The sequence below is a fragment of the Pleurodeles waltl genome, chromosome 5 (genome assembly GCF_031143425.1).
Source record: "Pleurodeles waltl isolate 20211129_DDA chromosome 5, aPleWal1.hap1.20221129, whole genome shotgun sequence".
NCBI lineage: Eukaryota > Metazoa > Chordata > Amphibia > Caudata > Salamandridae > Pleurodeles > Pleurodeles waltl.
The window spans coordinates 964828136-964855038 of NC_090444.1; the positions used below are offsets into that span (position 1 = coordinate 964828136).

General features: G+C 45.2%; 1 protein-coding gene across 1 annotated transcript in view; it reads left to right on the top strand.

Moving 5' to 3' along the window:
* Positions 1–26903, top strand: part of GINS1 (GINS complex subunit 1) — a 328575-nt gene that overhangs the window by 143211 nt on the left and 158461 nt on the right. Inside the window, exon 4 of the mRNA XM_069235089.1 lies at positions 26438–26528. Coding sequence (XP_069091190.1) covers positions 26438–26528 — 91 coding nt within the window. The remainder of the gene's footprint in view (positions 1–26437; positions 26529–26903) is intronic.

Below are 26903 nucleotides of genomic sequence, written 5' to 3' on the forward strand. Positions count from 1 at the left end.
CCGGTCGGCGGCCCGAAGTCAATAGGCGCGACCGCGGTGCTCCATCACCCGCGATCGCACCAGAGGCAGGCCGGCGCCGGCCGCGCAAAATGAAGGCGCGGGTAGAGCTGCTGTAGCAGCTCCACCCGATCGCATTGTTCAGGGCGGGTCTTTCTTGGCCGGTTCCCGGCTCCACACTCCTGACGGGCCCGAGCCCGGCCCCCAGCGAGATCACCGGACCGTCCCGGGCGGACCCCCGCCTCGAGCGCGGCCGCGAGTTCCCGAGGGGCACCTTCCAGGATAGTTCGGTGAAGCCCGGGACGGAGCGCTCAGTTCAAGCGACCGTCCCGGACGCCATTTTAGCTCCTCCCCCTACAGAATCTGTGACATATTCTGTTCAGGAGTTATTAAACTGTTTGATTGGCAAGAGATGGCACCTGATTTAACTTTTTATTTGAGAATAATGAATTCCGGTTCCAAGATTTTAAAAATTGTTAATACTTCATAAATAGGGCACGTATTGAGGAACTATCTGTAATTTTCATTTACTAAAGATCATTCCAATCCCGACTGAAATAGTCTTCTTTTGCCCTATTTTGATACTATATGGTCCACATTTTAAGAACTTGAGGAAAGGTGAAGTTTCTCTGTCAGCAAGGAAGTATCCTAGGTTGTTTATAATTGAGTTCAAAAGGATTATGTATGAGAGAAGAGGAGGCTTTCTTAAGAGGAGAGCATGATACTTTTGAGACAAGAATGTGACATGCACAGCATTACAGGCTTGCACTCTTGTCCTAAGTGATCCCAGCTGTACGTTATCTGCTATCCTGATTTTTGTTTTTGGGGTCCAGTGCACACACCCATTGTATATGCATGCTGATGCCTAAGCTTTTCATTATATCCTGAGACAGTCTGAAGGGCTTGGTGGGATGCAGCAAGCATGCTTTCTAGTCAACATGGTACGGTTGTTCACATCTTATGTTATATACATTAAGCTGTGGTGACAGAGTACACTTTTTCAGATTGAAGATACTGACCAGACTTTTCTTTTCCTGTTCTGTGATAAGCATAATGTCTACAGGACCCTCACTTGTAAAGTTATGCTTGCATGTAATGCATAGGCCCTGCACTGACATACCTGTATGCATGGTGTATGATTGGAGATTGGTAACAGGACTCAATATTGTTTGCGAGTGTGTGCCTGCAGAAACCAGTGGGATTCATTTTATGTACCCTTGGTAAAACATAGCACAAGATGGTGGCTGCGCTAAAGCCACCCTAGACAATGAAAGTGTATTGCTTGCATTCCTGAAGTAGAGGCTGTGGCCTCGAACAATGAAGTATGTGAGGATGGAGATGGGAATGCCATATGTATTCAAATGTGACCTCTTCATAAAGGTTTGATGGTTATTCTGAGCACTGCCATTTGGCTTGATAGTAAGGAAGGGGGTGGTGAGTCAGAAGGCTTTGTTGTTGTTGAGAAAATCTTCTAAGCACGGCCTACCCCTTTGTCTGTTCAGTTGAGGCCGTCCTCGTCACTACCTGCTGTGAGAGCCATTGTATTTGACAATTAATGTGCCTGTTCTGCAGAAGGAAATTAACTATGAAAAGGAACCACTTCAATCTGGTTGTAGGCATACCCTTTGTCTTGTATGAATCTGATACCCAAACTATTCCACTTGGTCCCAATCCTTGGTTTTCCACTGACTGAGAGGGAGTGCTCTGCAGAGTCCTCGAAGAACTGCTGAGATCTAACCCCCCCCAACGATGGTGGAACATCACCTGAAGTCTGCACATCTTGCTGTGGAACTTTGTATCTGCCTGTGGCCTGACCTTCCAATAGAGGGGAAGGGGTGCCTACCCTACAAGTAGAGGCTGTTCAAGTCCAGTAGCAGTGCCTGGAGTGTAGGGCAGTCCAGAAGAAGCGGAGTAACCTGGGGAGTGTAATCTGTGTTTACTCAAGGCTGAAGAGGATACCCTGGCCTCTGTATGAGTTTCTACAACAAGGCAATGAACCAAATCATCCTTTGACTCAAGTGCATGTCAACCAGTGCGACTGCAATATGTCTGTCATTGCCAGAAGCCATAGAACCGATACTAACTATGACATTCACCCTTTTATCGAAAGACCTAAGACTGTCTGGTGGAATGATTTCTGTTGACTTGGACCTTTGGGTGCTGCTGAACCTGTGCTGTTTCTGCCTGGAGCCACCATACTCCGGCACCAGTGTCATTCGTCGAAGGAGGCAGGGCTATCAGCTGGCAGTATTGAGAGCTGCAAGCAGTAGCTCTCTCCTGTACACCACTTACCAAGAGATGCACAATTACGTGTTCAGTACCCACTGGTAACTTCGGATGCTTAAAACTAAACATTGACTTGTCTCCCTCTTCGGAAATTTCAGTGGATTAGTAAACCTAACAGGATTTATTTACCCTAAACAAACTGTCACAGAATCTAGAAAGCTGCTTACACCATATTATACTGAGCTTGCACCCGAATATTTTTGTGACTTTAGAAATCTGTAACACCATCTTAGAGCCATGTGGGTAATTAACATTGCACTTGTGTATCATTACTTTTAAGTATGCAACTAAAGTATTTCTCTTATTACAAAGACCCACACTATGCTAGATTGTACTTATTGTGACTGTAGTTTGTGTGAGTTCTGAGTCTCTACCCACCATGCTACCTCCTCGAGAAACCTTGGACAGCTCACTAATCTGAGAGACAACTGTGGAAAGGGTGTACCTGGTATCCATTTACAGTCCTTTAGTAGTCCAGGTACCAGAAAAGGCCCACACACTCAGGATTGTGGCCTATTGAGATCTGCCTTCCCCATTGCCCCCAGACACCTTCTGCCAGATGCTAAGAGAGGATTTCAGTTGTTCCGCTGTTTGCATAAGTTTCTAATTTGGGTTGAAAGTGTGGCTGTAATCATTTTTATGAGATTTCAATAGCTTGGACCCAAGAAATGATTGCTTTAAAGGGACAGAGCTGTGCCTCTTTATTAGTGACATTTCTGTACAACTGTGACTCCATTAAAGCATACTATAGGTGGTTTCTTCAATGGAATTAAGTTTCTATTGCTTAAAAGGGAATTTAGAAAGTTCTGTGGATAGTTTAAGACCTAACATGTTGTTTAAACTTAGCTTGCGGCCAAATTGCCAGTGAATGTCTTTAAAGTTCTCTCTTCGAACCACAGTGTTGGCATGGCCACAGTGCTATATTTAAAGGTGGCACTTTAAGAATATTGATTTGGGCAAGGGCGTTTTATGTTTATAAGAAATTTTATACAAAATGGTTCTCAAACCTTTTAACCAGACTGTCACAATATTAAAAAATATAATGAACAGCCCACACAAACAAGATCAGCAGATGGTTAAGAGTGAAACAAGAGGTCTGCATGTCCTTTTTTTGTTTTTTTTTTAACAAGGAAAAGTGTAGTATTAAAACCGAAGCAATTTGCTTGTACAGAAAGAAAATATGACAGAAAGAAAACAATTCAACACATAGCACACAATTGCTGTCTAAAAGTAATATAGTCACCTGAGACATTAAAATCACACATACAATTGTTATTACAGAAGATGTTTATTTTTATATAAGAAAAGAACGTTTGAAAGCAAATGAATGTGAATATTGTTTGTACAGTATTAGTGCAAATACTGTCAGTGTGTTTTCTCTGCAACAAATAGGAAAATCGAGCATTGTAGGCTGTAGTTAAAGAAACATAATCTTTAGGAAATCTGCATTTCTGCGTGGTCATCCTTGATTTTCTTCTTCTTGCGGTACCCTATGTTTTCGCAGGCTTAAAACTCTGTGCACTTTAAACCTGCTAACCAGTGGTAAAGTGCCCTTGCTCTCCGTTTAAACGTAGTTCAATTGACCTATTCCTGATTGGCATATTTAACTTGTCTATAAGTCCCTACTGGATGGTGCAAACTGTACCCAGGGTTTGGAAGTTAAATGCCACCAGTGCACTACAGCAACCATTGTGACATCCACTACAATGGCAGTGCAAACATGGTTTCAGCCTGCCCTGTGTAGCCTGACTGTGGCAATGTAAAAGCTGCAATTCGACCTGTCAAAAAAAACACCTTTTGACAGGTCATAACCTCTATTTTAAATATTAATAAGTCACCACTACATAGGCCTTTCGCCCACAAGGCAGGGTGCATTGTGTTTAAAAGTAGGAAATGTAGAAATGTAATATTAACATGGCCTCACAATAACTAGCACCCAAAAGCTATTTTTCACTGCAGCAGGCCTACCTGTCCTATGTTGAAAGCCAGAGTACAGTTTAAAATCCTAATACTGTATCTCGGGAATGTGACTAGCTAGAAAAAAAACACTGTTAATAATTGTTAAATATCCAATTAAGTGGTGAAGTCAGATTTTTAATAAATATTAAGGTAAAGTATCTTTTAGAGAGTTACATTTTCTCAGCCTGAAGTTCTAATTTGAATTTACACTTTAACTTCTCCCAACCAGTGATTAGCATTTGAATAAGTCTGAATTTCCTCCCAGGAGCTGCACAGTATGTCACTTTGATTGACAAGTCGGCCCGAATGGGCAGGGATGACTCCTTTGAGCTTGGCAGACAGGTACGGCTGTCAGCATCTTTTTTGACATTTCAGTATCAAATCATGCTTGAAGATATGCTGGGTTGACACAAACCACTTGGAATGTTCTTGAAAGAAAGGGAACAGAATGTCAAGACAATTCTTGTGTATCCACTGTCTAGTTGGTAAAAATCATGCTTTTGTCCTACCTCACTTCTGTCTCTAGTTTTACTGTGGATACAGTGATTGCTTTCAAAGTGGATTTTGGTGTTAGCTGTAGGGAGGTACTAGGATTACCACAGTACATTCCCCACGTACACTGCCACACAAGTTTTGAGTGGACAAAGTCTTTAGCCATTTTGAAAATACCAACTGTGGGGCTGGACACTGGAACTTTTACCCGATTGGTTAGGGCGTGCCCAGGAGTCAGTCCCATCCACTAGCTGGTTTCATGCATAAATGTGGCACCTCCAGGTGCCCTTCTAATAACGCTGATGGACCTGATGAAGAATACAAGAGGACTGGACCAGCTTCCTCTTGTACCCAGGACAAAGAAGGGGACTCCAAGGGTCATAAAGCTAACCACCTATTCAAGCTACAGGGATACAACCAGCTACAAGAGACACCTCCTGCAACTGCCTGTCTGATCAGAGGCAACTTGACCGTGACTGGACCTTGCTGTTGGCTTCTGCCTGGCACCCTATGAAACTCGTAAGTGCCTCTCCTAAGGACAAGGGGACTTTAAAAGAGTACTACTGTTGTGTAATGGGACTTAAAGGACTAAGGGCCTGATTTAGATCTTGGTGGAGGGATGGGGAGCAGGTTTATTTCATCACAAACGTGAAAGATATCCTATCCGCCATATTACAATTCCATTATAGTGTATTGAATTTGTAATACGGGGGCGGGATATCCACCACGTTGGTGACAGAGTAACCCCTCCTCCAAGATCTAAATCAGGCCCTAAGTCAGAAGGTAAAATCTTTGACATGGGCGAACCTTTTTGGTCTATTATGCTCCATTGCGGCCAGCCTCAAATTGCACCCAGTCCTGATCTGCCGTATCCATTGACGATCATTGGCACTTTGTACAATTTGCACTAGTCATACTTAAAAAGTAAATAAAAAAAATGATAATTAATAATCATTTGGTTTTGGTCATTTTGGTGTCATTTTTTTAAATTAAATTTTAATCGATTTTTCAAATTTGATTTGGGATTTTTATAAATTTGTATTTTGACTTTATTCCTGTTTTGGTATTGCATAAATATTGTACTCATTGCCCAAAGTTAAGCCGGTCTGCTGTGTGCCAAAGCTACCAGGAATTAAGCTTCGCTTAGTTTAGTGACCTTGAAGGGTCAGCCTTTCATGGTTTGTGATTCCTTGAGCAAAACATAACCCAATTTCCTACACAATGAAAAATGTCCTAGCAGGTCTCCAGTGGGATAAAACAAAATTGCACAGTAATCAAGATATCCACATCACAAAGCCGTCAAAGAAACATAATATAAATATCAGATACATCGCGCTGAGCATAAACTCTATTTACTAGTCACTGGGAGGGCCAACCAGACCAGAATCCCTTGCGTGGGATAATCCTCACCTCCGAGTCCTTAATAGAATTGAAACTTTCTGTTACAATAGCTAGGACATTTTTCATTTTATAGCAGGACCAGAGGCAAGGATTATGCTTGTTTAAAACTTGCTCACCCAAAGATGAGTCATATGCAACACTGGCTTAAAATAAACCTTAAATGTAGAATAAGAAGACCGTCTTCCACATTTATGATATCCTCCAGGCGAGCACCCAAACTGAACGCCTTTAAAGTCATTGCACCACGAGCTGAATGTACTCTAGAAAGTTTCAGATTCACATCAGCTTCCTGCATGACCCACCCTACCCAGCGAGCTATGGTGGGGGAAGATACTGCCCTTTGCAGCTTCTGCAGAGCAATATTTAAGGCTTGTACATCTGAGACCCTTTTACAGGACTCCAAGCAGTGGAACATACTGGTTTTGTAAGCACCTGATTGACGTTCCAAAGTGCAGAATATCATGGTTCCGGAGGAAGGGACATTCTGATCCCGTGCAAGAGCTGATACACAAATGAATATTCCCCCACTAGGAAACTGTCCATGGGAACATTTCTCACTGATATGGGTGTGGGGAAGGTATTAATGGAGCGTTATTCCAAGCCCCCCCCATGCCAAACTGGACAGATAATTTAAAACTTGCACTACAGCCGTGAGCACGGAATCAAAACCCTATCGGAAACACTAATGGGACCATTGCTTCTATGGGGACCTGTACTGCTTAGTGGCACTTTCCGGCTCGGGCCCTGGATCACAGTTCCTCAGTCTGTCTCAAAAGGCTCGAGACCGACCATCGACATCCTGCAATTCACCCGACCTTGAAACATAGGGATCCCTCCACAACCATCTGATGGGGGATCTGATCCAGACGATTTCCAGATCGGAGTGATCAGCAAGATTTCCCCCGTTGCCTTTTTTATCTGTGCTGAAGCCCGCATGATCATCGCAAATGGAGGAAAAACACAACTCCTCTCCAGTCTCTAATACTTGAGAAACACATCCGTGGCTGAAGCTTGCGGATCCGACCCCCAGCTGGAAAACCTGGACAGCTGATGGTCCAGCCTGGATGTAAACAGGGAATGGCCCCCACCCGTCTTGAAGTGCGGCAAAGACTTCCGGATGTAGTTTCCAAAGGCTGGAATCCCAGGAATTAAGAGATTGCAAATCCGTCACTGGGTTGTCTTGTCTGGGAAGATAGTCTGCCGTGACTGAAAGCTGGTGATCCAGGCAAAATTGCCAAAAATTGTTCACCAGATCCGAGAGAACCTTGGAGAGTGTGCCCCTTAGGTGGTTGATTTATCTGACCGCTGATATGTTGTCCATCTTGAGGAGCACACACAATTGAATTATGTCCCTGGTCCAACAGCGGACCACAAAGGAACTGGGCAGAAGCTCCAAACAGTATGTAATCTCGATTTTTGAGGAGACCACAAACCTCCGGCAGAAAACTCGCCACAGCGTGTGCCCCATCCTGACCTGCTGGCGTTGGACTCTATAACAGGGTCTGGAGCAGAGCTAAAGATTGCCCTCCCATTCCATGCTTTCATATGGAAAAGCCACCAACTAATCTCCATCAGCGCCTCGTCCGAAAGAGTGACTGATTGGGAGCAAGTGAGGCCCTTCCAAAGATAGGCTGCTTACAGGTGCAGTGGGGCTCGATAATGAAGGGGCCCCAAGAAGATCGCCTGAATGGAGGACGAAAGGAGACCCACCAGATGAGCAACCTCTCTTAAGGAAACATGCTGCTTGGCCAGAGTCCTCCGAATCTTCGTCACTTTCTGAGAAGGGACACTAAATGTAGCCATTGTGGAGTCTGTCACAAAGCCCAGGAACGTTGCCTTCTGAGAGGATACATAGAGGTACTTCCTCTTGTTTATTGCAAACCCAGGCTTTCCAGAACGTTGACTCCCATTTGGATTTGGATCAACAGCTTCCCAGGATCTTGGGCCAGAAGAAGCGTGTTGTTAAGGTATATAATAAGGTAAATCCCGTGCACCTGCAGATGCTCCATGACCGGTATGAGAACCTTTGTGAGACACCGAGGGGCGGAGGAGAGGCTAGGGTTGAAAACTCAAACGTCTGCTGGTGCCAGACGAATTGAAGGAACTGCCATTGGCATTGGCATAGACTAGTAGGCATCCTTCGGTGCAGAAGGAGGTGGATGCCCTCCATTTTGAAGTGGTGATACACCAGACATTCATTGAATTTGCGTAAGTTGATAAATGGGGGAGCAAACCTGTCTGGGAGCGTGTCCCCAGTACGGCTAGCACAGCCTGCATAATTAATACAGACACTAAGGGAGTCAAACAAAGCACACAATACCGACCCTCCCAGAGAGGGCGTTAGTAGACCACACAATCAGGCAGAAAAACACAGGTACAAACCCCGATTGGCACAGGGCGGCACTCTGGATGGCAAGACTCGTAATCAGGCAAGCGGCACATGACTCCGGTCCTGTTCTGAAAGGAATTCCGAAAGTCGTGTGTCGCTAGCCATTGAAACGTGCTGTTGACGGAGCCACCAAGCGGGTGGAGGACAACACCTCACACTTGAGCCACACCAAATGGAGCTGGCCAAGAAGGTGCACAAACGTGGTCCCACAGCCCCGTTTAACCAAAGTCACTCCCTCAAGCAAAGAAGAATGCACCCACAATAAACAGCAGTACACAGTCAAGAGAACAATGTGGATGACTTGTCTTGGCTGTGAGCAGCAAAGAAAGAGGCAGTGGTGACAGGAGCAAAGTACCATGTATGGAATGCTAGCACTGATGGAATGGTGCCAGAACTGTTGTTCATAATGCTTACCTGTTGTTTCTTTTGACTCACTCCAAGTGATTCATGAGAATGGTAGTTTTGATTTAAAAAAAAATCTAATTAAATGGCTGCTTCTAATAAGCAAATTCATTTAAAGCATGATCCTTGATCCGGTCCTGATATAGAATCCAAACTATTTGCAAAATTCAAAAACTATAATTTATAATAATTAGGTTTGTCTTAATTGGTTGGTGTTCATGTTCTAGTAGGTTAAATATTTTTTTTGTCTGTGTTTCAACAGCGCAGCTTGCAAACTGATCCATTACTAACAATATACTAAGAGAGGACTTTGGATCCGCCCCTTTTAATCCGTGACTTTCTTCGACCAGCTTCTTTCAGACATTGGCTAGCAACTTTGTCAAACACGTCTTGGCTCAACCAAGTGGAGTATTTATCTGTCACGCAATGCTATTGGAAGTTTAGATGTATTCTCCTCCCCCCTCTTTGAGTGCTTGCAGTGCTCTGCCTTAAGGCACTACTATACAGCCATAGCCCTCTCCGTCCGTACCTGCTTACTCCCTCCTGTGTAACTCCCTCCAATGTGCTAGTATTGTATACATTGGCCCATTAAACCCTAACCTATTTTCTTTGCCAATGCTCATTTTTAGTTTTCTGTTCATTATCTAGAAGGAACTAGAGAACGACACATCATTTATGATGGATATATGATTTATAACAAATCAGAATTCAGTTGTAGTGTTTTAGTGTTGTAATTGGCTTTCTGTATGATATTTGTTCTTGGGATATTTAACAAGGCATGTTTACATTGTCATAGCAGTTGCTGTCTTAGTATTTTGTGCTTATTGAAAACAAGAATCTTGGGCCAAGCGAAATACTAAAGATTTGTTTTTCATTTCTGAAGAATGATTATTACTGTTTGGTAACATTATTGCATTGAGTTAGAAAATAAGAGTTGGTTGTTTTATTACTTATTTGTGCTAATGTCTAGGAAAGTTGTTCTTCAGTACTGTTGTACTGTATCAGTAACTCCCTTCTCCTGCGTCTGGTTCCCAGGACCCACGCTAGTGCTTGGAACACTGTCGCTCACCGCATAAGGTGGCGGGAGATCATGTAATAATCGGTCCATGAATTCTTCATAGTCTGAATCGTCTTCCTCTTCCCAAGGACTCTTATTCTCTTTAGGCTTACTAGAGTCCTTATCTGTTTTACAGGAGGCTTTCTTTCCTTGTGACTCTTCTCCCTGAGCTATTGCTGGGAACAACTTTAATCCGTCAATGATCCCCAGTCTCCACATTTTTTTCTCGTTATCCCACCTAGCTTCTGCATAAGATTTTTCTTCCCTTTTTAGCCTTCTCTGGAACCTTTCCTTTAACCTTTCATTTTAATTTTTCTCTTTACGCATTATGCGCATTTCAACATCTTGTCCCTTATGTGAGCTTTCCCAAATTTCATTGAACATTTTCTCTCTCTCACTTTCTTCATTTCTCCTGGTTCTTTTGGTCCAATTTCTTTTAATTTTATCATTAATTTTGCATGCCCCCCATAATCCTAATAGACAGGCCAGAACAATTAATAGACCCCCTAGTATTTTTGCAAGTACTCCGTTCCAAATATTGGTAAACCAGCTTCCCACTCTAGCAACTCCTTTTCCAAATTTCTCCCACACTCCAAGTTCCTTCAAATCTGCACTATCTCTAGTTAGGTTAGTAAGCATACCTCTAATCTTTTTACTATTGTCTGGAATGAATGAGCAACAATGACGCTCGTTGAGCATCTTGCAGACCCCTCCACTCTTTGCTAAAAGAATGTCTAAAGCAAGCCGATTTTGAAGAGTCATAGCTCTTTCTGCAGCAAGTTCAGTATCCATCAGGAGTATAGCACCTGTAAAATTTGTCAGCATGTTATCCACAATAGTAGACAACTTTTGGATTTTCATGGAATTCAAGATAACCCCTACTGAAGGGATTATAGCTCCAAATATATCACCAATGACAGCAGCCACTGATTCTCGTTTTTGTCTAGCATGTTATAATTCAGACGTTTTAGGTATTTGCTTCAAGTCATCAATCTGGTAAATCTTTGGGAAAACTATTCCCAAATAACATGTCCCATACCATCCCTTAGGGAGACGGTAATAAGCATTAAGTCCACAGATATAATAGATCCCAGGGATCGCTGGATCCTGTCCATTCAACATAAATGTCCATTTACTCTGAAACAAAAACACATGTCTACATTCACTCGTTCCCACAAACAAATTGTCCTGCTCAGATTTCGGCCTATATATACAAAGCCTACCTACATGTAATGCATCTATAGCTAATTTGCCTTGCGTTTTGATTGCGTTGTAAGCATAATCATTTGCAAAAGTGCGTTTTTCTAATCCTTTTTCTAATCTTTCTTTTAATGCTTTGCGTCTATCATCAGTGTGATCTAAGAAGCTTTTCTCTACAGGTGACAGCAAACAGGTCAGATTGTTGCGATGTGCATAAGCAGTTCCAAATGTAAGCGTTGATTCGAAGAAACCTCTAACTATTTTTATGTCATGCTCTTTAGCTAACTTGTTCAAGAACTCAATCACAGGCACAAAGGAAAACACAACGTCCAGATTTGAATAAAAGTATTGCACATGCTCTTGATTATAGAATCTGGTTAGTAACAAACTACAGCTAATCCCGTATGTTAGAGGAAGGCTATGATAGGTAACCCCTTCTTGCACAGATGAAGGAATCTTGGTACACACCTAACAGTCTTTCGCATCCATGGTCTCAACATACTCATACAGCAAGCGATAGAAGACATTAGTAGAAAGTTCCCCTTTTGAATTAGTTCCCTCATGCAAATGTCTTGCATCCTGCTCAAACCTCTCCCATGGTGTTAGTGTTGTAGTTTCAGGTTTTGAAGTAGCGTTAATAGTCTTTTATCTAACCACGACATTCCCACAATCACTCCCACAATTATTATTGCACACACAATACCTATTATAAGGCTTCACCAACCACACACCTTACTTTTCTTGTTACTACCTCTATTATAAACCATGTCTGTATAGAATCAGATAGCAGAATAACAATCAACTTGAGGATGATATAGATTTTTTTTTTCTTGCTCTCCGCGTATATTTACAGCGTTTTCACTTGCTCCAGGACCCCTTTGTTGAAAATCAAAACTGAAAACCAAGAGAAAGAGACTTATAAATTACCTGATGTGACATTAGAACCTGATTTGACTTTGAGAAACCTGATTATGACAAGTTTCTAACCTGATTTGACAAAGTCTTTTCTTTGAGTTAATTCAGGTACCGTAGTATTGACCTGGTACTTCTTGATCAAAACAGAATGCTAGGAATTCTTGTTGCCATTCAGATGTTGTAGAATACGTCCATTCAGGACCTGTATATCTTCTGTTTGTGACTCTCTTTCTTTTTAATCTGCGTTCACCTTGCAGATCTCCTTCAATTAGATCTTCCACTCGGGATGTGTCAGTTTCTTCTGTTATGGTTTCACCTGGTATGCTTCTTATCCTTAAAACTGGTTTCTCTGGCCAGTTATCACCCTTATGCGTCTTCTTCCGATTTGACTTTTCAGGACGCTGGACAGCACCCTCCTCTTGTAATATGGTGTTCTCACTTGATGGACCTACAACTGGCTCAGGGGATGCTGGTACACTCTGATCTCTTTCTATTATTTCCCCTTCTTCTTCTTCTTGATCTGTAACGGGTTCGAGTTCTAACCCGTATCCGTCTACTTCTGGGAGAACCTCTCCTTGACTTAGTTCTCCTGCCCCCTCTACGGAGATAGGCACTCTGTCACCTCTCTCAAACTCATTCACTGTTTGAGGGACGAGGCTGTTCTCAGTGGCCTTCTGACCCTGAGACTTCTTTTCCTGGAACTGTTGTGCCGGAAACTTCAAGTTCCTCGTCAGTTGGGCACGTTACCTTCTTTGTGTGACTGGCATGTATCCAATTTGGAACGCCTGCACATTTCACAGCAGTGGTTGTTGTCAAGATTACTTGATACGGCCCTTTCCAGCGCGGCTCCAAACACAACTTTCTTACGTGCTTCTTGACAACCACCCAGTCACCGGCCTGTAGGGTGTGACCTGGATCTCCAATCGGTGGCAATGTGTTGGCCTCTACCTGGTGAGAGAAAGAGCGAATCACATCAGCCAAACCTTTGCAGTAATCCAACACCATATCATCTGTTATATTCACTAGAGCATTTGCAGGTACTGCTGGCAACCTCATAGCTCTGCCCATGAGGATCTCATGGGGGGACAGTCCTGTCTTCTTATCAGGGGTGTTTCTCATTGACATCAGCACTAAGGGCAATGCATCTGGCCATTTCATATTGGTAGCTGCGCACATCTTTGCCATTCTTGACTTCAGAGTACCATTCATTTGCTCTACTAGTCCTGATGCTTCAGGGCGGTAGCTACAATGCAGCTTTTGTTCGATGTCTAGTGCAGCACACAGAAGTTTAATCACCTCATTGTCGAAGTGTCTGCCCCTATCTGACTCTATAGAGTCCGGAAACCCGAACCTTGGTATTAGTTCCCTAAGTAGCAGCTTTGCAACTGTGAGACTGTCATTTCTACGTGTGGGGTAGGCTTCAATCCAATGACTGAAAACACACACAATCACCAACACGTACTTCAATCCTCCACAAACAGGCATCTCAATGAAATCCATTTGCATTTTGCTGAATTGACCACCAGCTCTCCCAATGTGGCTCAAAGTTACCACAGTCCCTTTTCCAGCATTCATCTGTTGACAGATGATGCACCTGTGACAGGTAACCTCCGCGGCATGTCTGAACTTTGGGTTAAACCAATCGATTTTGAATGACCTGATCATTGCATCTCTCCCAAGGTGAGCCTGTCCATGATATAACCTTGCGAATTGTGACAGAAGGCTGTTTGGCAAAACGAATTTCCCCTCCTCTGAGACCCACAAGTCGTCAGCCCTCTGTACACATTGCATTCTTTGCCAGGAGTGTTTTTCTTCTTTGCAAGCACGACCCTGTAATGTCTTTAGCTCATCTAGGGTATCAACCACCCTTAATGCAAAGTTCAAACATGTGTCATTTTCAGTTTGCGGTAACAATTCCCACTGTCCTTGAATGATATACAGTTCAATGCGCAACACCTTGCGACTTGATCTGCATAACCGTTTCCCATGGACACAAAGCCTTGTGACTTAACGTGAGCATTGCATTTCACTACGGCAATTTCAAGAGGTAACTGAATCTCATGTAACAAATCCTTTATTTGTTCACCATTCTTCACAGGAGAACCAGAAGAGGTCATGAAACCTCTCTGCGACCACAGTTGGCCAAAATCATGTACCAATCCAAATCCGTATCTGCTGTCAGTATAGATAGTGACTCTCAGATTCACAGCTGTGTGGCATGCCTTAGTAAGGGCAATTAACTCTGCCACTTGTGCGGAAAACACCTTCTTGAGCCAGGAGGCTTCAATGATACCAGCTATAGTGCACACAGCGTAACCAGCTCTCAGTGTTCCGATGGAATCTCTCAAACAAGACCCATCAACAAACATAATGCAATCATTTTCCTTTAACTGTGTATCTTGAATATCAGGTTGTGGTTTGGTACATAATTCCGTTACCTCAAGACAATCATGTTCAAATTCTTCTTCATTATTGACTTCAGTACTCTCAGCAGGAAGTAAAGTTGCCGGGTTTAACACAGTACATCGTTTCAGAGAAACATTTGGGGACCCCAGTATAATTGTCTCATGTTTGGTAAGTCGAGCATTTGTCATGTGCTGGGTTTTGGTTCGAGTCAACAGAATTTCAACTGAATGCGGAACCATTACTGTTAGGGGGTATCCCATCACTATACCTTCACATTGCGTAAGGCTCTGACCAACTGCTGTGACTGCGCACAAACAACCTGGTAAGGCTGCTGCAACGGGATCCAAGGTAGCTGAAAAATACGCTACAGGGCGATTTGCACCTCCATGGACCTGTGTCAAGACAGACAAAGAACAAGCATCATGTTCATGACAAAACAGTAGAAAAGGCTTCGTATAATCAGGCATACTTCACGCTGGTGCCCTGCACATGCACTCTCTCAATTCCATGAATGACTCAAGCTCTTCTTTGGACAAAGCTATGGTATATGGCTCATCCTTGATCTCTTTACCTGTTAGTTTTATCAAAGGTTTTGAGATAATCGAGAAGTTGGGTATCCACTGGCGACAGTAGCCCACCATACCCAAAAACATTCTGACATCCCTTTTTTGTCGTTGGAGGGTTCATTTGCAAAATGGCTGTTATTCTTTCTTTCAATATTCTCCTGGACCCTCTTTCAATTAGATGTCCTAAATATTTCACCTGTTTCTGACCGTAATGCAGCTTCTTGGGTGACACCTTATGTCCGTTTTTCCCCAAATGATTCAGTAAGGCAATTGTCATATTTACAGTTATCCCTTGTCTTGGATGCAATCAGCAAGTCATTGATGTACTGCACTAGAGTCGAGTTAAAAGGCAGTACTAAGGATTCCAAATCCTTTTTCAATATCTGATTGAAGATGGACGGTGATTCAGAAAACCCTTGTGGAATTATGCACCAACTGTACACCTTATCCAGGAATTTGAAACTGAACAAAAATTGTCTGTCCTTGTGAAGAGGTATCGAAAAGAAGGCTTGTGACAGGTCTATAACGGTGAACCACTCAGCATCACACGGAACCTGAAACATGATCACTGCTGGATTTGGCACTATGGGGCAACATTTTACCACAATCTTGTTTATTTTCCTCAAATCTTGCACAATTCGGACTTTCCCTCAGGGCTTTTTCAGACCCATTATCGGAGAATTACATGGACTGCTCAAAAGTTCTTTTAGGACTCCCTGTTTCAGAAAATCTGCAATTATTTGTGACACTTCAATAGGAACATCTTGTGCCATATGATATTGTGGCACCTGGCTTCACTTGTACTTTAACTGGTTCCACACCTTTTATTAGTCCCACTTCCTTTCCTGTCAGATCCCACACTTTCTCTGTCACAGTTCCCTGTACCTCGACAGGTAGGTCAATCATTGTAAGCATCGGAAACAAAGTAATCAAAGGATAATCCTCATTTGCCGTCCCTGTCTCTTCCTCTGAGAACTGACCTTCATCTCCATCATCACTATTTGTCTGTACTTCAATTCCATCATTGGAACAAGTAATCAAACATTTTGTCTTGCACAGTAAGTCCCTTCCCAATAGGGATACCGGACTTGAATCACAGACTACAAACCTATGCAGTCCCTGAAAATTGCCGATCTCAACTTGCACTGGATCTGTAATCGGATTTGTCAGATACTGGTTTGCTACTCTGACTAACCTTATGGTACGCCCCGAAAGTGGTAGTTTCGGAACCTCCGCACTTCTGACTGTAGAGCGTGTAGCTCCGGTATCGACCAAGAACAAAACTTTGTAACCCATTACCTTCCCCTCCACATAGGGACCCCTCTGGTCTACCTCTAGGGATGCTGCAAGCCTGCACTCTTCACTATCTGAGCTGTCATCCGACCACTCTCCATTCATGCCATTTTCACCTCGTAATGGGAATTGCTGTACTGTATTATTTTGACTCATTACCTGACCTGTGACCTGTTGAAGCATCACCTGTTGCTGTCCAATCGGAGCCACTGGTAATTGCATTTGCTGTCTAGGTACCATGGGAACCTGCTGTTGTACTTGCTGCATTTGTACTGGCTGAACACGCGGCAGTTGCATCTGCTGCATGGGCTGTACCCCTTGCATCTGTACCAGGTTATTTTGAAAATTCTGATTTTGATGTCTCAGTTTTGAACCTCTTACATTTTGCAATGTACCGACATTAGTGCTTTGTTGAACAACACCATCCTGCACCACATTCGGGCACTCCCGTTTCCAGTGCCCCACACCCCGCACGCGTGACATGGTGACATCTTTTTCATCCCTTGTGCATCATTTTGAACCACAACGGTATTCAAGTCTGGACCGCGATTCACAAACCCTCGGCCACGACCTCTCGGTTGCGCCTGAAACACACTATTCATTTGCGGTTGCTGCTGTATCATCTGTTGAATTCAATTTCCCTGTATTCCTGCCTGTGCAGCCCTTATCTGCATCACCATCACTTTTTCCTTCAGCTTTTTCTGCTTCAGCTCAATTTTGTCGCTACAATATTTTGCATACTGCAACACCTCATCAATCGGCTTTGCTTGCCAACAAATCAAATGATTCTTAATCATCTGACTGACCTCTGGTCTCAGCCCTTCAACAAATCTGAACACGAGATGGTTCATGTCCTTCGGCTCGATGGTCTCAGTACCACTGTAATGTTTAAATGCCTTTAACAACCTCTCATAATAAGCATGTATAGATTCCTTAACCTCTTGTGAGGTCCGGTCAATATTCTGCCAATCAGTCACTTTCGGCGACACCTTTTGCTTCAAAAATTCAATCACTTTATGATTTCTCCCACTCAATCTGGGATAATCATTAGTAAAAGATAGGATGTCTCCTCTGGTCCACGGCACATGGACTAAAACGCCACCAGCTGTTTCTCTCATGGGTAGTATTTTTACCGATTCTGTATCGGGTGAGGCTTTGGTCTGACCTGACCCTGGACTGTCACCCTTTTCCTTATCTCTTTTCTTTGCCCATCTGCCTTCCCATTTTTCTAATGCACACCAAATTTGCGCACTTTGCAATAGTTCTTTTAAATGCGCCTTCATTCCGGCAGACCTCATGTGCTCAAAATCTTTGGAATCAAAGTCTAATCTGTAGCTTCTTTTCAAATGTTTAGTGCTCTCAATGTCAATATTGTATTTGTCTGCCAGGTTTGCTAATCTCTGATGCACCTTGCCCACTTCTTTGGTAATCTTGGGGCACAGGAATCTCAGTTCTGCTTCAGTGTATGACTCCAATCTTTTTACCCCCATGGTCCCGTCCACTAGTTCAGCAGCTTCCACTCCCAGTCTTACAAAATTTAGGTAGTCATCTTGCCCTACCTTTTCCGGTTCCACTGCAGTCACTGTAGTCTTTTGTGAAGTATCAGTCTTTTCTAGCCATTCATTCAGCTTTTGTACTGTAAAACCCTGCAGTGAAATGTTCCCTGCATGTATCATTGGCGACTGTGAAGTGTTCGTACTTATTGTCTGTGGAGTTAAAACCCCTAACCCTGCCTGACGCATTGCTTCCAAGGGTGCTTCTACTGGGCTAAGGTCTATTAAGGACCTCGGCTTTTCAACTGCTTGTTCTCCTGGGGCCATTATCTGGGGAGTTCCTATAGACCCTCCTCTTATCGCATCTTGGGTCATTACTCCCTGATCACATACGCCAGATTTGCCCTGTGCATATAATGGCACTGGAGGACCAACAGTGATTGGTAATGATATTGCAGCAGGTGTCTGACCTGGTCCCAAACTCCGTGGAGCAGTAACTCCATAAGTCTGTTCCAAAGTACCCGGGACCGGTACTAATGGGGGACCAGCTACTGGGTTGTACCCTGGTAGCAGTTGTGGTTGCGGCTGGGACAGCAATTTCGGAGTTGACTCAATCTGCACTAACCTCGATTTTGTATATATCTGGTCTGGCGGCACTATCAGATTTGTAGTAGTCTCAAGTACTGGGATGTCTGGATAGATTCTCTGTATCTGCGGTGGAGGTTGCAACTGTATCTGCATGTCTGGCGCAGTGGGCACACTGACACCATTCTGTATCAAAGCCGTATCACTAGTCTGTACCGTATCAGTAACTCCCTTCTCCTGCGTCTGGTTCCCAGGACCCACGCTAGTGCTTGGAACACTGTCGCTCACTGCATAAGGTGGCGGGCGATCATGTAATAATCGGTCCATGAATTCTTCATCGTCTGAATCGTCTTCCTCTTCCCAAGGTCTCTTATTCTCTTTAGGTTTACTAGAGTCATTATATAGCTATTGCTGGGAACAACTTTAATCCGTCAACGATCCCCCGTCTCCACATTTTGTTCTCGTTATCCCACCTAGCTTCTGCATAAGATTTTTCTGCCCTTTTTAGCCTTCTCTGAAACCTTTCTTGTCTATGTTTAAGAGCCATCAAATCCCAAATCGCTAGAGCCTTATATTGAGCTGGCCTCGGAGGTGGTTTTTGTGTACTTAACATCCACCTTAAATTCTCCAATACCTTCGGATTGAACATCCCATGTTCTGGGAAAGCCAAACATCCCTCTTTCTCTGTTAATTTGCGCCACTGTTTCATCTATAAACAAGGCACGACACCCTTCTCCTCCATAACCATGTAAGCTGGAGTACCCTCAGGCGGTGTAGGCTCCCCATCAGTTGCCATAATATATGCGTCTCCTTTCAGAGCGCTCTTAAATGCCTTGACAAAATTAATTTTTACGGTTTTCTCTTGTTTGTATTTAATCAGAAAGTGACTTAGTTCCCAGGACACTCTTCACCCACCGTTCTCAACCTATTGCCCCTCACGGACGGCAGCCAATCCGTGCGCGACCCCTCTCGACACTGACCTATCTCAGCGCTGCACCACTGACGTCACACTCACACACTGCACCTGACAAAGTCTTGCGGCTCGTCCGCCCCTCACTGAATCCACACAAACTAATGCAATATTATTGCGAGCACCTTTAATGACAACACAAATCTGCCGGTTTACTACAGGAAGGGTAACACATTCGCTTCAGAACTTTACAGAGATTTCACTTGAAGCCTCGGCCGCTACTCTCTCCTTCTCAGCTCCCGCATACGCAAGCAGAATTCGACCCGCAAATTCTACTCTCGACTTGTCAATGGTTCATCCTAGTGCACTTTAGAACTTGCCAAATCTCCATCGAAGGTTTCACACATACGTTTTTTGACTCAAACTTGACTTGTCAACCACGCCCGATTGACCTATTAAACCGTACAGATTACAACATAAACCCAAGTGTCTCCTACACTTGTCAATATACTCCGGAGTCTTAGACCACGACGGGTCCGTACAGAACATCCAACCACGTGGATATTTTTTTTTTGCACAAAGCGACACACTCATGTGAAGTACGCCGACTTCCCTACTCTCATACTGCGGAGTACGCTCACTCCTACTAAACAACATTTACTTGGCCTAGATACACACAAACTTCACTGATCACCTGCAGAAAGGCATAAGCTGAGCAAGCGCAAAACCCTATACCACACACATTATGATGCCGAGAACATCCCCAACTCACTTAGGCAGGCTCCGAGATCCCGGGAAAGTCATGGTGAATTTAGAAACACATCATACCTCCAATTTGCATTATCACAGAAAAACAAATTAAACAATGATTCTCCGTCCTAGGGCCCCAAAGGACCTAACCGTCGCTCTGCTACCAGAACTGTTAACGCGTCCTTTTATGTTAATTTATTACACATTAGGACTTGTTTTAGGCCAATTAATCTTTTGACCCAGTTGAGAGACACCGTAGGGCGAGATAGCTAATCAATATGTCAATCAATATATCAATAATGTCATCAATATTTACCACAACAATACATTTCACTTTAGTCAGAGTCCTTAATCAAATTGGCGACGCAACCATGGCCTTTCAGCCATGAATAACCACACCAGTTTAATAGAATTTTATGGGTTTTATTCCCTATTAGTTACAATCTAAGATTAAATGCGTCAATCTCAGCTAAGAAACACAACAGCATAGTTACGATATGGCAACTTTGATAAGATTTCAATAAGGCAAAAATCATAAACATTAGAATATAACACAGCGTGAACATAGATCAGAATATAACAGAGTATTGATAGCACGTCAGTTCAACAAAGCATTGTCTCAGTCGTTTGTCTGTTTGCGTCAATTTGATGATCACCTGTCCTAACCGCTAATTAGCATTGGCATGTTGGGCTTCATGCAAAACAATTTAGAACACCAATTTGGAAAACATCTAGCTATGGTCCCTGTCAAAAGCAAGCAGTTGGTACCTAGAAAGGAAAAGCAAATAGATAAATTACAATTGCATTGTCATAATTACCCTCCAAAGATTAGGTCAGCGCACAGGTTCAGTCTTCGTCTTCAGGACATCAGTCAAATCTCCATCAGTCAGGATCTAATTAAAGGGCGGAAAGGGACACTTCCCTCATAAGAGGAAAGTGAAAAAGGGCAGTCTAAGGGCAAGGATGATTTCTAATAAATGTCAAGTCGCAAAACAGAGTGACACAGTTTCTGGATAAAATCAATAGCATTCCCTAACTAATTCTCTCGACCTTTCTGTGACATGAGTTTTTATCCCTTTTTCGTAGTACATTCCCCCAAAATTCTATTGGACATCCACTATACCCCCCTATCTTTAACCTATCAAATTTAACATTTGGTAATCCCAATTGTCACCCCACATTAATTCACAAGTTTTTGATTGGTCTTCATAATTGACGTCTTCAGAGGTGGCACATCCGGCGTTACTTCATTCCTTGGCACGTCTTCTGGGTCAGCAGATTCATTGTCCATTGGTCTAAGTGACCTTGTACATTTCATTAATCTACATTTGTTTCAATTTACTCATAACTTTTAAACCAAGGCACCGAATATGCACTTGTGAACGGATTTAACATGGTTTCATTCATCTTCCAAGTTCTGAAGAAAAGAACATTTGCAGGGTCATGGCCCCTTGCGAGTCCGCACACTGGAAAAACAGAAAAATGCATTTAATATGAGAGCCAGGCAGCTAAACTGCAGCTCACGCTAACTTAAGGCCTATAAGATTTTCGATACAGATTCAACAGTATGGATGTTAATATAAACTTAATTGATCATAACATAAACATTTTATTCATCATTATTAGTTTGCGTATACATTGGTGGCCACTCTTCGTGGTCATAATTCAGGTGCGCGTTTAAGCAAATCTCTACTATTATAGTTTTCTATATAGCATCATCACACATTGATATGTAAACATTTCATATTAATATAGGTTATGTAGGCTACGTTCTCTCACTAATGTCTCGGAAAGTTGTTCTTCAGTACTGTTGGCAATTTTCATTATCATCAGGTTTGGAAATCAAGAGTAGGCCAATGTTTTGCCACATATGTCTCCAAGATTCAAGACCACGAATTCAGGGAAAAACCTTTAAGCTAAATCTTGGCTGCACTGAGGCTAGCATGTTTCAAAGCAGTTTGCTGGTGCCAATTGAGAGTATACCCACCCAGCAGTGTGAAATAATATCATTGTTAATCGAGATACATCATCATCATCATTATAGTAGAAAATTAAATAATTGATGGTAATGAATTAATTATCTGGTTACTTGCCAAAACGTAGATGTCAGTATTATTTCTAGCCAATTCCAGCACCTACATAATCAATCAGTGAATTTATAAAGCGCGCTATGTACCCGACAGGGTTTCGAGGGGGTGGGGGGGTGCTGCTAGCTTTCGAAGAGCCATGTCTTGAGGAGTCTCCTGAAGGTGAGGAGGTCCTGGGGTCTGGCGTAGTGAGGTGGGGAGAGAGTTCCAGGTCTTGGCGGCGAGGAAGGAGAAGGATCTGCCGCCAGAGGTCTTGCGCTGGATTCGGGGGACGATGGCGAGGGCGAGGTTGGCGGAGCTGAGTTGACGTGTGGGGATGTAGAAGTTGAGTCTGGTGTTTAGGTAGGTGGGTCCGGTGTTGTGTAGTGCCTTGTGTGCGTGGGTGAGGAGTTTGAAGGTGATCCTTTTATCCACAGGGAGCCAGTGGAGGTCCTTCAGGTGGGGGGAGATGTGACATCGGCGGGGTATGTCGAGGATCAGGCGGGCGGATGCGTTCTGTATGCGTTGGAGTCGTTTGATGTCTTTCGTTGGGATGCCTGTGTAGAGTGCGTTGCCGTAGTCAAGTCTGCTACGGACGAGGGCTTGAGTTACCGTCTTCCTGGTTCCTGTTGGAATCCACTTGAAGATCCTGCGGAGCATGCGGAGGGTGTTGAAACAAGAAGAGGAGACGGCGTTGATCTGTTTGGACATGGTGAGGGCAGAGTCGAGGACGAAGCCGAGGTTTCGTGCGTGGCTGGCTGGGGTGGGTGGGGGTCCGAGGGCGGTGGGCCACCAGGAGTCGTTCCAGGCCGAGGGGGTGCGTCCGAGGATGAGGACTTCCGTTTTGTCGGAGTTGAGCTTCAGGCGGCTGTTGTTCATCCACTCGGCGATGGATTTTAGTCCCTCGTGGAGGTTGGTTTTGGCGGTGAGCAGATCTTTGGTCAGGGAGAGGACGAGCTGGGTGTCGTCGGCGTAGGAGATGATGCTGAGGTTGTGGTGACGGGCCAGTTGTGCGAGGGGGGCCATGTAGACGTTGAACAACGTTGGGCTAAGAGAGGAGCCTTGGGGGACGCCGCAGATGAGGTTGGTGGCTTTGGAGCGGAAGGGTGAGAGTCGGACTCTCTGGGTTCTGTCGGAGAGGAAGGATGAGATCCAGTTGAGGGCTTTGTCTTGGATGCCGGCTTCGTGGAGACGGGTTAGCAGGGTGCGGTGACAGACTGTGTCGAAAGCGGCTGATAGGTCGAGGAGGATGAGGGCTGAGGTTTCGCCGTTGTCCATTTGTTGTCTGATGTCATCTGTGGCGGCGAGGAGTGCGGTCTCAGTGCTGTGGTTTCGTCTGAATCCAGATTGTGAGGGGTCTAGGATGGAGTTGTCTTCTAGGAAGTGGGCGAGCTGCGCGTTGACGATCTTCTCAATGACCTTCGCTGGAAAAGGGAGGAGAGAGATCGGTCGGAAGTTTTTGAGATCGTTGGGGTCAGCCTTGGGTTTCTTGAGGAGGGGTTGGATTTCTGCGTGCTTCCAGCTGTCCGGGAAGGTGGCGGTGTTGAAGGAGAGGTTGATGATCTTGCGGAGTTTGGGGGCGATGGTGGCGTCGGCTTTGATGAAGACGTGATGTGGGCACGGGTCCGTGGGAGATCCTGAGTGGATGGAATTCATGGTTGTTAGGGTTTCGGCGTCGTCTACTTGGGTCCAGGTGGTGAGGCGGCAGGCGTGGGAGGAGTCGTCGGGGGTGGGGTCTGGCGGAGGTGCGGTGTTGAAGCTGTCGTGGATGGCTGCGATTTTCTGGTGGAAGAAGGTGGAGAGATCGTCGCAGAGTTTCTGGGAGGGAGGGACGTCGTTGGCGTTAGGGTTGGAGAGTTCCTTCACGATGCAGAAGAGTTCTTTGCAGTCGTGGGCGTTGTTGTTGAGGCGTTCTGTGAAGTGGCGCGCTTGGCGAGTCGGATCCGTTGGTGGTGTTCACGGTTGGCGTCCTTGAGGGTGGCAAGGTTGTCAGGTGTGCGCTCGAGGATCCATTTCTTCTTGAGTTTCTGGCAGGTGCGTTTGGAGGTGGTCAGTTCGTCTGTGAACCAGGCTGTTTTTTTCTTTTCTTGGTTGGCGGTGGGTTTCTTGAGTGGGGCTAAGGTGTTGGCGCAGTTGAGGATCCATTGATGGAGGTTGATGGCGGCGGTGCTCGGGTCGGTGGGTTTGGGTGGTGGGTATTTGGCGAGTGTGCTGGTCAGTTGGTCTTCGGTGACTTTTCCCCAGCGGCGGTGAGGCGGTAGAGGGATGCAGTGGTGTTCGGTGTTTTTCTTGAAGGTGAAGTGGACGCAGTGATGGTCGGTCCAGTGGAGTTCGGAGGTGTGGCTGAAGGAGATGTGGTTGCTTGAGGTGAAGAGTGGGTCAAGCGTGTGTCCGGCAATGTGGGTGGGGGTGTTGACCAGTTGACGGAGTCCGAGGTTGAGGAGGTTGGTGGTCAGTGATGCGGTGTTGGCGTTGTTATTGTTTTCCAGGTGGAAGTTAAGATCTCCCAGGAGTATGTAGTCTGGAGAGGCGAGGGCGTGGGTGCTTGCGAGGTCGGAGACGGTGTCGCTGAAGGGGGCTCTTGGTCCTGGAGGGCGTTATATGAGGGTTCCTCTGAGGGTAGTGTTGGGGTCCGTGTGAATCTGGAAGTGGAGGTGTTCGGCTGTCTTGAGGGTGTCGTCCGTGTGGGTGTGGATCTTGAGGGTAGATTTGTGGGCGATGGCTATCCCTCCGCCGATTCCGTTGGTGCTATCTCTTCTGGTGATCTTGTATCCGTCAGGTATGGCGATGGCGATGTCAGGGGCCGAAGAGTCGTTCCACCAGGTTTCGGTCAGGAAGGCCACGTCTGGAGCAGTGGTGTCGAGCAAGTCCCAGAGCTCGATGGCGTGTTTTCGTGCGGAGCGTGTGTTGAGGAGGATGCAGTGCAGGTGGTTTGTGTTGGTTGTTGCTGGCTTTGTTGTTCTGTTGCAGGAGCGGCAGGAAAAAGGTCCTTTGGTGTGCTTCGGGGTGGCCAGGAAGCACTCTGTGGAGGGGCCAGGGTTGAGGGCGAGGAGTTCGCGGGCCGAGTAACGGAAGCAGGAGGTGCGGGGGCGTGAGGGCCAGGGGAGGTGGCGCTGGGCGCGGTCCAGGCGCGGACGGGCTTGCCTCTGGCTCGCCAGCCATTAAGAAGGGAGGGGGGAGGGAGGAGCAGCTGGGAGGCGGGAGGGAGCGGCGAATGGGGGCGCGAGGGGGCGGGGCCGCAGGGAGGCAGCGGCAGGGAGCGGAGAGCAAGGGGGAGCGCACAAGGGGCGAAAACACGAAAAACAAGGCAAAAAAGTCGGGCACAATTTTAACAAACAGTCACAATTTGAAAACAATCGGAGAAATACACTAATGGCACAGTCTAACAATCGGGGAGACAGCAATCAGAGGGGCACAACGGGGGCAGAAGCGCAGGAGGCGAGGCGCTTGAAAAACAGTAAAACGCACTACAGGGCGGCGAAAAGAGGCACAATCAGAAGGGGCACGGCGGGGCAGAAGCGCAAGAGTCAAGGCGCTTGAAAAAACAGTAAAACGCACTACAGGGCGGCGAAAAGTGGCACAATCAGAAGGGGCACGGCGGGGGCAGAAGCGCAAGAGGCAAGGCGCTGAAAATAGAAAAACACTTACAGGACGGCGGAAAAAACAGCACACGGGTCAAGTGAAGCCTCGAACACGCTAGCAGCAGCGTGGGCGGGGGTCAGAGGCAGGAGACAGCAGGTTGGTGCTGCGGACGTGGGGGGCGAGCTCAGGACCTAAAACAGGTCAGAGGTCGCTCACTCGCGACGCGCAGTGCCAGCCATTAAGAAGGGAGGGGGGAGGGAGGAGCAGCTGGGAGGCGGGAGGGAGTGGCGAATGGGGGCGCGAGGGGGTCGGGCCGCAGGGAGGCAGCGGCAGGGAGCGGAGAGCAAGGGGGAGCGCACAAGGGGCAAAAACACGAAAAACAAGGCAAAAAAGTCGGGCACAATTTTAACAGTCACAATTTGAAAACAATCGGAGAAATACACTAATGGCACAGTCTAACAATCGGGGAGACAGCAATCAGAGGGGCACAACGGGGGCAGAAGCGCAGGAGGCGAGGCGCTTGAAAAACATAACAATTCTGTAGGTTCCTTGGCTAAGGAAGAAAGAAGGTGAAATTACTGTACTTTTTCAAGATGTGCTGTAGAAGTATGGTTGGATGTAGTTGTCTTGTCTTTTGTGAGTACCTCTCAATGCCAGTGTGATCATTCTCTTTCTCTTTTTTTGACAGGTATGATCGTCTGCTGCGGATACGAGCACTCCGTTGGGAATATGGCAGTGTACTACCAAATACACTCCGATTCCACATGTCAGCAGAAGAGGTTAGTACTGGCTCTTTTTTGTACTCTTTAAAATGCAATGGAAAATTGATCAAAGCAGAATGAAAGAGTTGAGGCATATTTTAAATGTTGCAGATGTGGACTGCCCAAAAATAATTATGAGTGAATGCTCAATGTTGCTCCAAAACATACATTCTTATGTAAAACTTATGTAACCAAAAGCTAGTGTATTCTACACAATTAAACTTGAAACAGTGCATCTTCACTTAATTTATCCTTATTGCAGCCCATGTGATGCTTGCAAAGCAACACTTGGGGCCTGATTTAGATATTGACGGATGGGTAACTCCGTCACAACGGTGACAGATATCTCGTTCGCTGAAACGAAATCCCAATATTTCCTATGGGATTTAGATT